We start from the raw sequence: 13,572 nt of genomic DNA, 5'->3' as shown, positions 1-13,572 counted from the left end.
GAATAACCTATGTCAGCTTAATGACTGCAGAATGAACAAGAGTGAGGTAATACATGTAAGAGGTCGTGAGTGGTGCTGAGGGCAGTTTTCAATGTGTATATTTAATTATCCATACGAGGCATGAGGGAGATGCTGCTGCTGGTTGGCAAACTGGAATTGCAATCCAGAAATCGCAGGTTCAGTTTATCTTCCTGGCATTTAAACAATGGGACACGTTCCTTAACCCTTTCTCATTCCGATGACGTGCGTGTACGTCATCGGTTATATAGACATACATGCACGTATGTACATGTACGTCATCGGAACGGAATCGAAAGTTTAAGGCCATGTGGGAGGGCGTGTGGCACAGTTTGGAGTGCGGTCATGTCAATACAGTTCTCTGCGGTGAGTACAATGTCTTTAAAAGCAACGGCGCTACGTCTCTATATAACATTTATGCTAACCGCTCGCACGTTCCGAGATTCTGTGGTGAACAGGACCCACCCTGCAACTTGCAGTCGTCTAGGAATGGGAAAGAGTTCAGTCCTCCAATCGCTGTCCACCCAGCAGAATAAATGAGTACACCATAGTTAGTGGATCCGTAGGTCACGTGTGCTTGAGTTTGGGTACTCTAACCTCCTTCAACGTGGAAGAGTAGGCTAAATACCCTCTAGAGGTGCTCTCTAGAGCTCCCACTAGTGGAGGCCCTGTCTGCAAATGCAGAACTGCACCTTGAACTTTTTGTTGGCATGAACAAGAGCTATTGCAAATACGATTCATGTGATTGTGAGGGTTTGTATTGCATCGCAAGAATATATACTGTATTGCATCCCATGCCATTCAGAAAATACATATCCCTGTAATCTTAAATAATACAGAAAATCGCTTAATAGGTAATGCAATACACTGAACAGAGAGGCATTGAGAAGCACTATATGCCAATGTACGAAGAAGTTGGGTTCATATATTCAGGAATGGGGTCTTCACTGGATATCAAATACTATTATATATTTGCTGTGTTTGCAGCTGCAGACTCTCATCCCTAATGTATGAACCTGGGCTACATGACATTGAGCTTTGGATCATACCCAGTGTGATATGCGGGTGTTTTTTAGTGTTGCACAATAGGTTAATGCGGTGTGATTTAAACTGGTGTGATTTTATTGCAACGGAGGAAGTTATATAATAATTATATGAAACTTCTAATAAAAAGTTGAGTCATTGAAATGATTGGTTGATGTGGCTTTTTATATATATTATATTTTTATCAAAGAAATTCGAGGATAAAAAGTGCAATTACGATGCATATTTCATTAAGACGCTGCCATGGATATTGAGTTACGTTTCATAATTTTTGGGACACCGTGAAAAGCCTTTTAGCGATCTCCTTGCATTAAGTGATGGAATAAATTCCATATTTATTTCAATTGAAAAGTCAAGGCTATATATAGTATACACTGGAAGGCCACTGTAATATATGTTGCTGTATCTTATAATGACATTTATATCACACTTTTCACATCTACTTATTGGATATAACCGAATATTAGTTCGGTGAAATGGTGCCTGTATTCACACCCAATCATGTAGGTTTTTATTTACTCATTACAGCCACAGAATGGCGGTGAAATGCTTTAGATTCAACAGCAACGAAAATGGCAAATGTTGGAAAAGGTATCAACAAAATATCTGAGCGATTAAGTAATTAACTATAACGGGCACCACATCCGTGAGGAAATGTCAAATACAATTGGGAGTTTATTTAAGTCATATTCTGAAATGACTGCAAGACCGTTATGTCTTAATTAGGCCCTCTTAATACCACTAAGATCTATTCGAAATTTTACACAAGTTGACCACTTATGTGAGCAATCGTGAATAGCATGTTACTGAAGCAATTAATCAAATATCTCACATATCGAGGCCTACATAAAACATGTATAAATAATAATAAAACCAATTACGAAATTGGAACATTCCCTTACACAAATACAACAATAAATGTTTGAATTTGCGTAATCTGGCCTGGTAATAGATGCCCATAACACTCTGGGATATATGTCTCGTTTATAATTAAAAGTTGAACAATGTATCAGTCAATCAAATACAAACAGCAATTCATATAGTACCTTACTCTCCAATATTTTGTGTTTGCCAATGAAATGACTAAGCAGTCATGTAAATACCTGGTGTACCAATAGGCAGATGTAATATCCAGGTAGACTTGCATACGTAGATAAAGGATGTCGATTTGTGTTGACGTTGTATGGTTGCCAAATTGGGAATGCACACGGATGCTCATTGCAGTGAATCTATTGCACTCCTTTGTGTAAATCTACCACTCACACTCATCGCATGTCGCAAGTACACAGCGTCGTATATCCAACTCGCTGCGAATGTGTGAAGAGGTTGCATTTGTGAACATTCATAGCAAGTGACAGTTAAACCACCATTGCACAAAGAGGTTACTGGACAATTATGCAGCACAAAACCGTGCCAAACACGGGGACAATGTTTGCCTGTGCTTTAAAAGCAAGCGAAACGTACGCCGACATTAAGGACACTTTACGGTATTTACTGCGTGTGAAAAGGTTGCATTTGTGAACATCCATAGACAATTAGCTGCACCCCACACCAACACGGCACTGGGTGTGAACGGCGAATATATCCTGGCGGATTCGTGACGTTGCACTGTGCCCTAAACCAGTGAATGAAATGCTCCCGGGCAGGATTGAATGCACAGATTTGATGAGTTTGTTGCACGTGGGGTCAATGATTTAGAAATGAAATGTGGTGATGGTGGTGGCGAGGCTAATAGCTCATTGCAAGAGCCCATATAAAGTCGTAGGTCTCCCAACTATGATAATAACAGTAATGTGCTGACATCTTCTGAATGCATGATGGCAGGTCTGCCGTGTGTCAGTTGTTGATCGGAGCTGTTTAACGGCATGGGTAGAGGTCAGACCCCATCAGGAAACCAAGACCTCCCAGGCACGCTTGCTGTGTCATTAATCCTATGGCATTATTTGCCCATAAATCTAGACCACAATTATAGATATGGTGACGACTGCACCTCCCATATGTTGCGAAATGGATTCTGATTGATCAAGTTAGGAAAAATGCATTTCTTTGTCACTGATTGATGGCGTGTGGCTGCCAGCACCTTCCATGCCAAATTGGGTTTTTACCATGTGATGTGTCCTAGGTGCTGTTCACCTTGTTCGTTGACATCTGAAACAGTTATATTATGTACGAACCTATTCTTCCTGTCGTGCATTCGTTTGGAAGCTTTGCGTATTTGATTGAGCGCGTGTTACTGTGGTTTATGTATTTTGAGTTAATGCGTTTGCTCAAGCTGCATAATTGTGTTGTGTCGCTCCGCCTTTCATTGTCATTTACTAATTTCATCTAATTATAATTATATGTCACAAGGTGCAACGCTGTGAAAATTACGTTCAATGAAAAACGGCAAGATACGAATGATCGATATACAGTAAAAAAAAAACATTGCAGCATAATTTACGATTCTCTTGTGATATTCACAACGCCAGCAGGACCAGCGCGAACGACTCAGTTGGTGCCGATCATGACCAACTCCTCGAGCTCGGCTAAACACCAACCATCCTTTTCCACTTTTTGTCCATTGCCCATCGTTATTTAACCAAAATTCACTTCTGACCATATTCTTCTGGGTCATAAGGGCCATTTAAAACGTATCTGTTTTTTTTACTATCAAGAAATTGCGTGCGCAATTTGTATCCACCTCGCTGAAACTGCCATCTGTAATTCTTTAAAAACGTGGACACATTTATTGGCAACGTGCATACTACTTGTAACGAACGCTTTTACAGCCGTGCTCATAGCTCTCCAATGTGTCATCGAGGTGAACCGCGTCTTTGTTCGGCGCTGTGTCCAACGTTTCGCACCACGTGCCGGCTGGGAGCTTCTTTGGGAACATGTTGCCGAACACAGGACCGCGGTACGCGTCGGAGGGCAGAAGCGCGACAGCGACGACGCAAGTGTCGTGAAAGCTGCTGCAAGTGCGGCCACCGTCCCCGCACCTTCTCCCAGGCAGTCCCGCAGCTGCTCGTCCCACTCAGCGAGGCTGCGCGGAGAGTCGAAGCCCAGCAGCAGCACCTGGGTGAGGGAGATGATGGCCAGCACGTGGTCGCATCCCTCGAGCGACAGGCCGCCCTCCAGGCCACACACGCTCTCCAGGAAGAGGTCAGCCCTCTCCCGCTCGCTCTCCAGCCTCTCCTTCTGCTTGTCCCTCTCCTTGTGCCGCTCGCGCTCTCCCTTGCCTCTCTCCTTCTTGCTCTCCACGATGCAGCTGTCTCGCCTGTCCTTGAAGGCTAGGAGGTTGAGGCAGTCTGTGGTCGACATGGTTATTTGAAAACAACAGACTGGGGGGATGTGCTCACAATTTTCGGATTAATCCGAAAAAAAGTCCCTCAAATTGGGACTAGACACGAGGTTCTGGAAGATATTCATGTTTTGTGTCACGGGAAATAGCTTCACGTCACTTCGCTTTCATGTTTTTTTACCTCTTAAAGTGATGTCACGTGGCATCAGGCGTTGTGACTTTGTTAGCAGAGAGACACGTTCAGTTTGCATCTTTAAAAATGGAACATTTTGGAACAATCTTCCCTACAACACAGAAGTATAGTAGGTGGGAACTTCAGTATGATCAAACGCTGAGGAGGCTTTAATTTGCATGCATCAGGAGCAGGTATTTAGTTGGTTAATTGGAATACAGAGGTTAATCGCTTCATTGAAATACAGTTCAATACACTAGTACGGGGCTTTTAAAAGAACCAATATTTTTCTGGCAGAAGCAATGCATTCAATTAAGCCTGCCTTGTGGACAAACAAAGGCCTGCAGTTCCATTCTAATTAAGCAATTAATGGTCCGTACAAAATGATTAAATGTGGTAAAGCAATCTGAGTGGGCTCAGCTCCCCCAAAATGGAGACACGAGCACTTGTTCGATATGTGCACTCATAATAGTTATATATTTTAAAATATATAATTTATACACAAGTATACTAGAATATAATTATTTCAGTGATAAAAACTATATATATTGTTCTTACTATTAGTACTTAAGGCCAATGTTTACGAAAATAATATCCCAATAAACATTACTCTTACAGATAAAGCAATATGTGCACATGAAAATGTCAGATATTTCATTTGTTCCACAAATGCAACAAGGTCAAATATCGTGACAGAAAAGCTTCTATGTGGTATATATGGATAAATTAGCAAAATGCTTTTGCTGCATTTCCATATACAATGCATCACTGATTTACCCAGTCCGTAGAAAATTTATTTTCCATGTTAATTTTAGCACAGACATTCATCTTTCAGCTGCATTTACGTAACTTGGAATATTTCCTGCGTTGCGAATAAAATGTTAAAACAATTGCATTTCACCTGTCTAATGATCACAAATGATCACAAACGAAAAGGCTCAATGTTATTCAGATTTATATTTCAGTGACAAAAAAACATTTGGTAATATTTCACATCATGTAAAAGTGTTGACTGCCAAGCCCTCTCTTTGCCTGTTCCTTTATTCCTCCCCCGTGCCTAAAAGCATGATTAGGCCCACCAGTGCATTATTGGCGCAAACGTTTTCCATGAAGCTTCCAAATCTTGAAATCCAACTTTTGGTATACACTGACAGTGGTGGTGGCCTCTGAGTAATATTGGATCACTGTGAGACCATATAACCCACTGGTTTTCCAGATGGCCCTCAACATAGGACATGTACACTGGGTTTTTTTCTGTCGCCGCTAGCATAGCGTAGCTTGTGAGGACACGGGGCTGCTCGTCTTCATTTAAATCGTTGTCACCAGAGAAGCGCTAACGTGCGGAGCAATTGCTCGGTTTGCTCTATATTTCGCGTGCTAATGTTCCACGAGCGCATTAATATATAAGAAGCGTGCTCTACCATTTATCGTTTCGGTTAAAGACAAAAGGATTGGCACTCCTCTTATACAACTAAAACTAAAGTACACATTTGTACCCGTCACAAGTAACATACGTTACTTTGTCGTGAATAATTGAGCAAAAGAAGACAGAATAAAAAAATACTTTTCTAACGGAAGTCGACATCCTAAATGGGCCATTATGCAAGCCACACAGTGAGGGTGAGAAAAATACAGAGCCCTTCAAATCTAAAGTGGCAAATGACCCACAGGTGGGTCATATGAACCCCACAGAGAAGGTGCCATACGACCCACATGCGGGTCGTATGGCAGTCAACGTGTTCAATTACACAACGCCAGTACATCTTATTACGATTACGTTCGAATGACCTAATAGACTTGTGTTGCACAACTCCACTTGCTCAAGGCAATCACGCGGTCTTCTCAACATTATATTTTTGAACATGATCGTGTTGTCACGTTATAGACTCAGTGTCATCACCTTTGGGTTTTTTGTTTGTTCCACTTTCTCTTCCCTTGATAATAAACCAATTATAATGAGAATGCAAGCGACATAGATATCGGGTAAATTAATATCGGATAGCTCAAGCAAAGTGTTGGGGCTGATAAGACGAAAATAGTCCGATGGAAGCGGTCACCATCACGCGTGTCTTTTCAAGTACGTAAGATCTCCCCCCCCCTCTTGTATTTTTCCTATCTATTAATAAACTAAGATGCAGCTACAAAAACACACGCTGCACCTTGCGACTTTAAATAACAATTATTATGTTACGTAATTTCCCGTCGGCAGAGTCCTGTGAACCGTCTCCCAGGACTCCTGGACCTCTCTCATTGGCTCCAGCGAGATTTTTTGTAATCACGTGGCCGAGAAATGTGGACTGCGGCCAGGGCATCACACTTTTAATCACGCAGCCACACCACTTGGAAAAAAGGAAAACCCTTGTTCACATTGAAACGTACCTCCGTCAACATAAACCCTTGCAGTGTGCATACATGTGCATGGCTGTTGAGAGGCGATGTCACAATTTTGGGTCTTAAAATTACATTCGGTAACGCGTGGAATACCTTACGTACTCTCAAGCGCAACTTACGCAGCAACCAAGATTAATCTCACAACGTGCTGTTTTATATATTTTTTAGATTTGAAGTTTTCGTGACTGCAAGGATCCATACTCTTTGGTTTTTTCGGTAAAAGGCACGTAGGTAAAAAATCTAAAATAAATGAAAAATGAAAAAAATAAATTAAATCACGACGTTTCGGGCGCAACACAAGCGTCCTTACCTACGTGACTTTACTGATAAAACCAAAGAGTATGCTGTTTTCTGTTCTAATCTTGGGACATGGAATGAAGTATCATCATTATCATCAGTAGCCAGAGTAAATCCGCTGCTCGATGAAGGCCTTCCCAAGCCGCCCCCATTTCATAGAATCCTGCCATATGATGATCCATCTGCACCCGCACGTGAGCTCATCTCATCGTTCCATCTCCATGGCGGGTCGTTTTAAAAGTAATATTTTATTACACACAGTTTGTGCGAGTTAAGAAAGCTATCGAACACGAGGGGAAAAGTATATGAGCCTGGAAGTTTGATATATATATGGCATATAGTACTGTGAAAGTATGGAATTTTACACCATTGGAACCTCATTTGCCAGTAAAAAATATGATAATTGGTTTTTTACCCTTCTATCTGGCAAAGGTGTCAGTTTTGTTGCCAGATAGAAGGGTAAAAAAACAATTATCTTATGGGATGATACGCAATAATGTGTTACAAATATATACAGTATCATACAAATAATTCCACATTCTGGGGGAATTATCCATCATTAATATAAAATACTGTTGCTATACCTTTCTCCTGATGTATAGAAATTTAAAAGTAACATGCCATTATTTATTACATTTCATGTTCCGAAATATTTTGATCGTGTTTGCCGCTGTATTGATTGGTAGGTGTTGTAAATCTACACCATTGTTACACAATTTAAATGTTAAGGTACTTTCCGCCGAAAATTGACATGTCTGTTTTCCACTTATTCATTTGTATATAGTTCATGGTATAGCTTTGCCGTCAATCCCCTGCTATATAAATGTTTTTTTTTTGTAACACCGTGTCATGGGTATTATTTGACCATAATTTCACCACGATGTTCAATGCGGGTTGGTAAAGGAGGGGTCCAGGACCGTTTCCAATATAACCCGCCGCTGATGTTAGCCATGGACGAGAATCAAACTCAGATTGCCAGGTTCATAGCACAGAGTGCAAACTACTGCACCACTGCCACCCCCTTCGCACACAGCATACCCACGAACGCCTTCGCAATGGGGTTTCTTATACATAGTTAACATGCTGCAATGTTTTACTAGTTTAGTGTGAGGAGCATATTCTCTTCGCATCGGGACTTCAATGTGAATGATGTTTTAGTGGCACAGCAGGCAAACAAAATACTGGCACCTTTATGAAAATGAACCCTATTTCCAGTTAATGCATTTCATCTGTTCTTGTGAACAGCGCTCGTGGTTCATTAAAGCCATGTACGACCGGTCATGCTGCTTGACCAGCTGTTGGCATGTTCAATCAATCATGCTGGAATATAATCGAGAACTATCCGCAATGAACACACGTGGCATGTAAACAGGTAGAGATTTCCACGGCTCTGCCGTGCATTTTCAAACATTAAATAGTACACGCATGTATTATTGTTTTAACAAAGGAGTTGTTACAAAACATTAGTGCATTTATTACATTTATTCACCTGTAAATTATCACTTAAATAATTTTATATATATTTGTATGACGATGATTCGGGAATACACAAAAAACACATTTTATTTTCATGAATATATAAAGGCAGTTATTTTGCGTGTGTTTATATAATGTAATGTGAAAACATTAATTGGCCGGCAAGCATACAAGTCACTTAAAGAAATGTTATTTGCTGTGCCATACATCATCAGGTTTTAACGATCATAGCAAAGAAATATCGCACTTATATAATGCTTTTCTCACGCTATTAATACAGCGCTATCCGTGTCCTTCCCATTCCGACGTGTTCTTCTTCAGTTGAGTCGCAGTGAAATAGTTAAGTATATCTATGTACATGCGCGCGCTAAAAAGAAAAAAAACACATGATATTCAGCAAACCTACAGCAAGTAAGTTGCCTGACCAGCAGAAACCACATTCACACAGCACTATTCAGCCTCTCGAGTCCCAGTCTCGCGCATGTGAAAGCGCGTTTGCGGCGTGCAAAAAAACCGCCTTCCTAATCCGCGCACTTTCCACGGCGAGAAATACATTTTGTCGCAAATCCTGGCTCTGCGAAAGAAACGCCGGCCAAAGCAAAGCGGACCGGGCTTGAATCGCGGCACACAATGTTCGACGTTGTCGCATCCCCGTCGACCCTTGGAAAGAAGAAGGCGATGCAGCGGTAACGGCGCAGACGCGAGCAGGCGAGCGTCAACAGCCCAAGGCGGATTTATCTTTCCCTGCGCAGCTGACTTACCGGCCACGGGCGAGGGCTTCTTCAGCACGACCCATCGCGTTTTCCACTGGACGAACAAGACAGAGTTACCGAGGGAGAGGGAGAGTGTCGTTGTTGAAAAATTAATTGGAACTCACAAAAAAAAGGAATAAGAAATGTAATAACAAAAAGGAACGCAACAAACCTTTTTCCCTTCCCTGAGTTTCACGGAGCCTTCAGCTACCACGACATCAGTCATCTTTCGATCGGGGCACACACGGATACATTTTCAAGCCAGAGTTTAAAATTAGTCTCAAAGGGAGAGGCCCCGGTGCCTGCCAACTCAGGCCTTAGCGCTGCCCCCGAGAGGAATCCCCGAGGCCCTGCCCGAACCACAAGCAGCCCTTGATTCATGCCACGTCGCAAGGAATCGCTGAGCGTACAGTAATGAGAGCACACTTTCATAAATGGGAAGTGGAGGAGGACACGGGCACTCTATCTGTCAATGGCAGCATGGCGATGCCACCAGATGATCCGTTGTTTAATGCTGCAATTACTCCGAGCCAGACTCGAGGCGCACAACCTATTTGTAATGCATGTTGTGAATAATTTTAAAAGCAGTTATGCATTGCAGTCCCGCAGTGCTGTGATTTTTCAGTATAATGTGGTTTCAAATCATTGATAGAGCTTTCATTGGTAGATATATTTTTTTTAATATATTCTATATGCGAAGTGAGTGCAATTTTGGTTTTGAAAAAATGGTTGGTGAATGGAGCATGACCCTGCTCCTGCAATTTTTTTTTCTTTCAGATTTTGTCACTTAGATGGCAGATTGTATCATGTTATCAAAGATGGTGGTGGAGCCCGAATTACAACCACACATTGGAAGAACATTATTTCCTTAGTTTTTTGTCCACTGCGATTTGGGCGATCACTGCACAAACTGTGGTCACACTTACAAATGGGCGGAATGACTGCAATCACATGTGAACATGTTTGCAATGACAAAATAAGTGGGAGGCCAGTTGGTGGTTCAGCTTCAACATTGTGTTGACAGGATGATTTGAGATGACGGACAAGTCGAAATTAAGCACATATCAGTGGCTGTGCGGATTCGTGTGTGCAGAGTTGATTGAGTAATCCATGACAAGTTCAATTACCAAGAAGTGTGTGGTCAACAGGTGTCAAACATTACACGAGTGAGGTCATAAAGAAAACAGGAATTGTATCTGTGGTGTCTCATTGACTATGTTTGTGTGTGAAATCAATGCATTTGTTTTTATCTCAAAGCAGCCATTTGCACCCATTTGTAAATGTTTCCACAGTTCGCATGATTATTTAAATGTTGCATGTTGATTCTTAAATAAAGTATGAATTGTCGTTATACCCTCAGGGGACACAAACATGAAAAGCAGATTGCTGCTCTTCTAATGTGCAGTTGTGCAAGGGCGTTGCCATTTTTGATCACGTGATATGTTTGCAATTTAGTGGCACAATTTGGAAATACAGATGAGAACCAGGATCGTGCCCCGTTCACTATGCATTTGTTTACATATATCAAGCTAAAATAAGTTTAAACTATATTAAAATTGTATTTGCTCACTGAAACATATAACACAATAATTGCAAGCAATTTTCTTCTTCACTTCTGTATTATTGATTTGCATTGTACATTACAACGTATGATTGTGTTGGTGGAAATTGCTCACACAGAAGGCAACAACAGTATAGCATGCATTTACAAGACTTCATGCAACACATCATACACAAACGGATAAAACAATAGATGAATGGTACTGCACTCGATATGAATATACATACATACACTGGGATTCTGCCAGTGGTTTAATGGCGAGCACACCCGGAGATTAACCGGGTCGAACTCCGCGCACGGAAGTTGGAACAATGAGCAAGTTCCTTCAGTACCCCCAACTCTGTCCACACAGCAATATGTGCATGGGTAAGCCACAATCGATCGGCAAATTGTGCCCTACGGTGTGACAAAGTAAGGGGCCGTCCATAAATGACGTCACGCACCTGGGGGGGGGGTCAGACATTTGTGACGATATGTGACGAGAGGGGGGAGGGGTTTGAGAAATGTGACGTCACATCAAAATGCGCAACTTTTAATAAATATAGATAGCACGTTCTACTTAATTAAATAGACTTTTTAATACACGTTTTCTACTACAACATCAGAGTGCAGCGCCACATCAAATACGCACTACAATGACAATAGTTTAAAGCGATTTGAAGCATGTTTTTTTTTTTTGGGGGGGGGGGGCAGAGCTTTGTGACGTTATATTTGGGGGGGGGGGGTCTCACTTTTTGTGACGCCGTGTGACGATGGGGGGGGGGGTCAAAAATCGTCCAAAATCGCGTGACGTCATTTATGGACGGCCCCTAACCACATTTTCGAAGACTTCTGACCAGCGTGATGGAGTCGACCAAAATTCTCTCTAGACGGGTACTCAAGACCGACCTCTAGTGGAAGCTCTTTCACCAGCCGTGAGAAATTCGTTGCAGGGGCTTGCACGTTGGCCTCCTGGCGAACGGGCACATGTGGGACACTCATTCCACTGGAAAGTTATGGATGTACAGTAACTCACAATATACAGGAAGGTAAGGAAACATCTGCTGGCAGTGCTTTACAGAAAATACGTGGCAATGGTGTACAGTATTGTATGTTTTTACCAAACCAAATTACATCATTGGCCTCCCATTCCACCCTTGCACACTTATGCACACTGTAAAAGAGTTAAACTCATCCAAACGTGTATAAACGTTAACAATAGATTCATGTTATTTAACTAAACGTTTACAACAGTACATTTCCTTTGAAACAAGAAACAAGAGTGATGACATGAGCCGCAATTACATTTCACTATCGGCGTTTGCAAAGCTGCTGCATTCTTTTTTTTGCGGGGGGGGGGGGGTGGAATAGGCAAATGCCACTTAAAATCTGAGACAAGTCGTTGTATCGTAGCGAACACAATTTGGTTCAAAGTAACAGCCTCCGCGGGCTGACGAGCGAAACGCATTAATGTGGCCGCTATTCTTGGTAGCGACGCGTATAGCTCTGCTCTCATTATAATCTTCGCAGGGGGCTCGCTTGCTTAATTACAGAGATCACGGCGATGCCTTTCCAAACAGTTATCCGTATCCGTGTTGCCAAACTTGTGCTCTGGTTGTAAAAACATTGGTCACGCTAGCATGCGGGAGATTGCTAATTTTTGCAAGGGTGGCACAGTCGGGTTTTTTACAATCGGGTTTAATTGTCTTTTTATATTAAACCCGATCATCTGAGATTGGGAGAAATCCGGTTTAATTGGTTCTAATTGCAGAACCGCACTTCGCCAACTTCTCAACGATGGGCTTAATCCACTCCAAGCTAAGGAACTCACTGGCGCCCACGATTGTGGAGAAGCTCGTGTTCATTAAGACCAACCTGCCCTCATTCTACGACTACCCCGTGCCCGACGGCCCCGAGTACGATAGCAGCACCGACGAGGAAGCAGCCTAATCCTATCAGTTTCGTATTCATTAAACCAGGTTTTAATTCCCCGAAATCGGGTTTAATTGTATTAAAGAAAAAACCCGATGCCTGCCGCTGGAAAAATCGGGTTTTTTCCACCCATTATTTTTTGCCGTTATGCTTCGTCCGTGGGTAAAAAAATTCTCTCCCAAAGATCACGTTTGCCAATCGCAGTTTTCGCCACTCTTGGCGAAGAGCTGGTTTCCCACGTAGGTGTGTGTACGTCAACTCAAGCAATGTCTACGTGTGCATTTCCATGCCCGTGGCCTTTATCAAAGTAGTGCCACATGGAAGCATGGTGAAGTAATGTTTTCCATGGCATCAACCGCTTATTGTAAGAATTAAAAAAAAAGTTTTACACATTGCTCGCATACATTCAAAAACAGTGCCATGGATACCCACATGCACAATTAAATGGACTTTAGAAGGTAAGCAATGTTTCCAAGCATGGGAAGCGGTGGATATAATTTATGAAGTCGGTTGAATGAACTTTTCTTCTACATCTTGAAATAAAGTACAGTACTAATTTTTTTCACCTTTTTCAATTATCATCGGCCATAATTAACCTACTCGTCTCCACAAGCCACCTCCGTCTTTCGCAGTGCTGTGAGATAACGAGCACCAGCACACGAGCCACTCT

At 42.0% G+C, this 13,572-nt stretch overlaps 1 protein-coding gene across 1 annotated transcript in view; it reads right to left on the bottom strand.

Annotated features, from left to right (window-relative positions):
- LOC144934276 (protein Dok-7-like) overlaps nucleotides 1–9,801 on the bottom strand; it is a 48,723-nt gene extending 38,922 nt beyond the window's left edge. Inside the window, exons 1-3 of the mRNA XM_078859956.1 lie at nucleotides 9,603–9,801; nucleotides 9,440–9,485; nucleotides 3,963–4,349 (exon numbers count right to left, since the gene is read on the bottom strand). Coding sequence (XP_078716082.1) covers nucleotides 3,963–4,349; nucleotides 9,440–9,485; nucleotides 9,603–9,656 — 487 coding nt within the window. The 5' untranslated portion in view covers nucleotides 9,657–9,801. The remainder of the gene's footprint in view (nucleotides 1–3,962; nucleotides 4,350–9,439; nucleotides 9,486–9,602) is intronic.
- Nucleotides 9,802–13,572: the final 3,771 nt, after the last annotated feature.

Source organism: Lampetra fluviatilis, chromosome 9 (assembly GCF_964198595.1).
Source record: "Lampetra fluviatilis chromosome 9, kcLamFluv1.1, whole genome shotgun sequence".
In the NCBI taxonomy this organism is placed as follows: domain Eukaryota; kingdom Metazoa; phylum Chordata; class Hyperoartia; order Petromyzontiformes; family Petromyzontidae; genus Lampetra; species Lampetra fluviatilis.
This window is presented reverse-complemented; position numbering and strand designations above follow the sequence as displayed.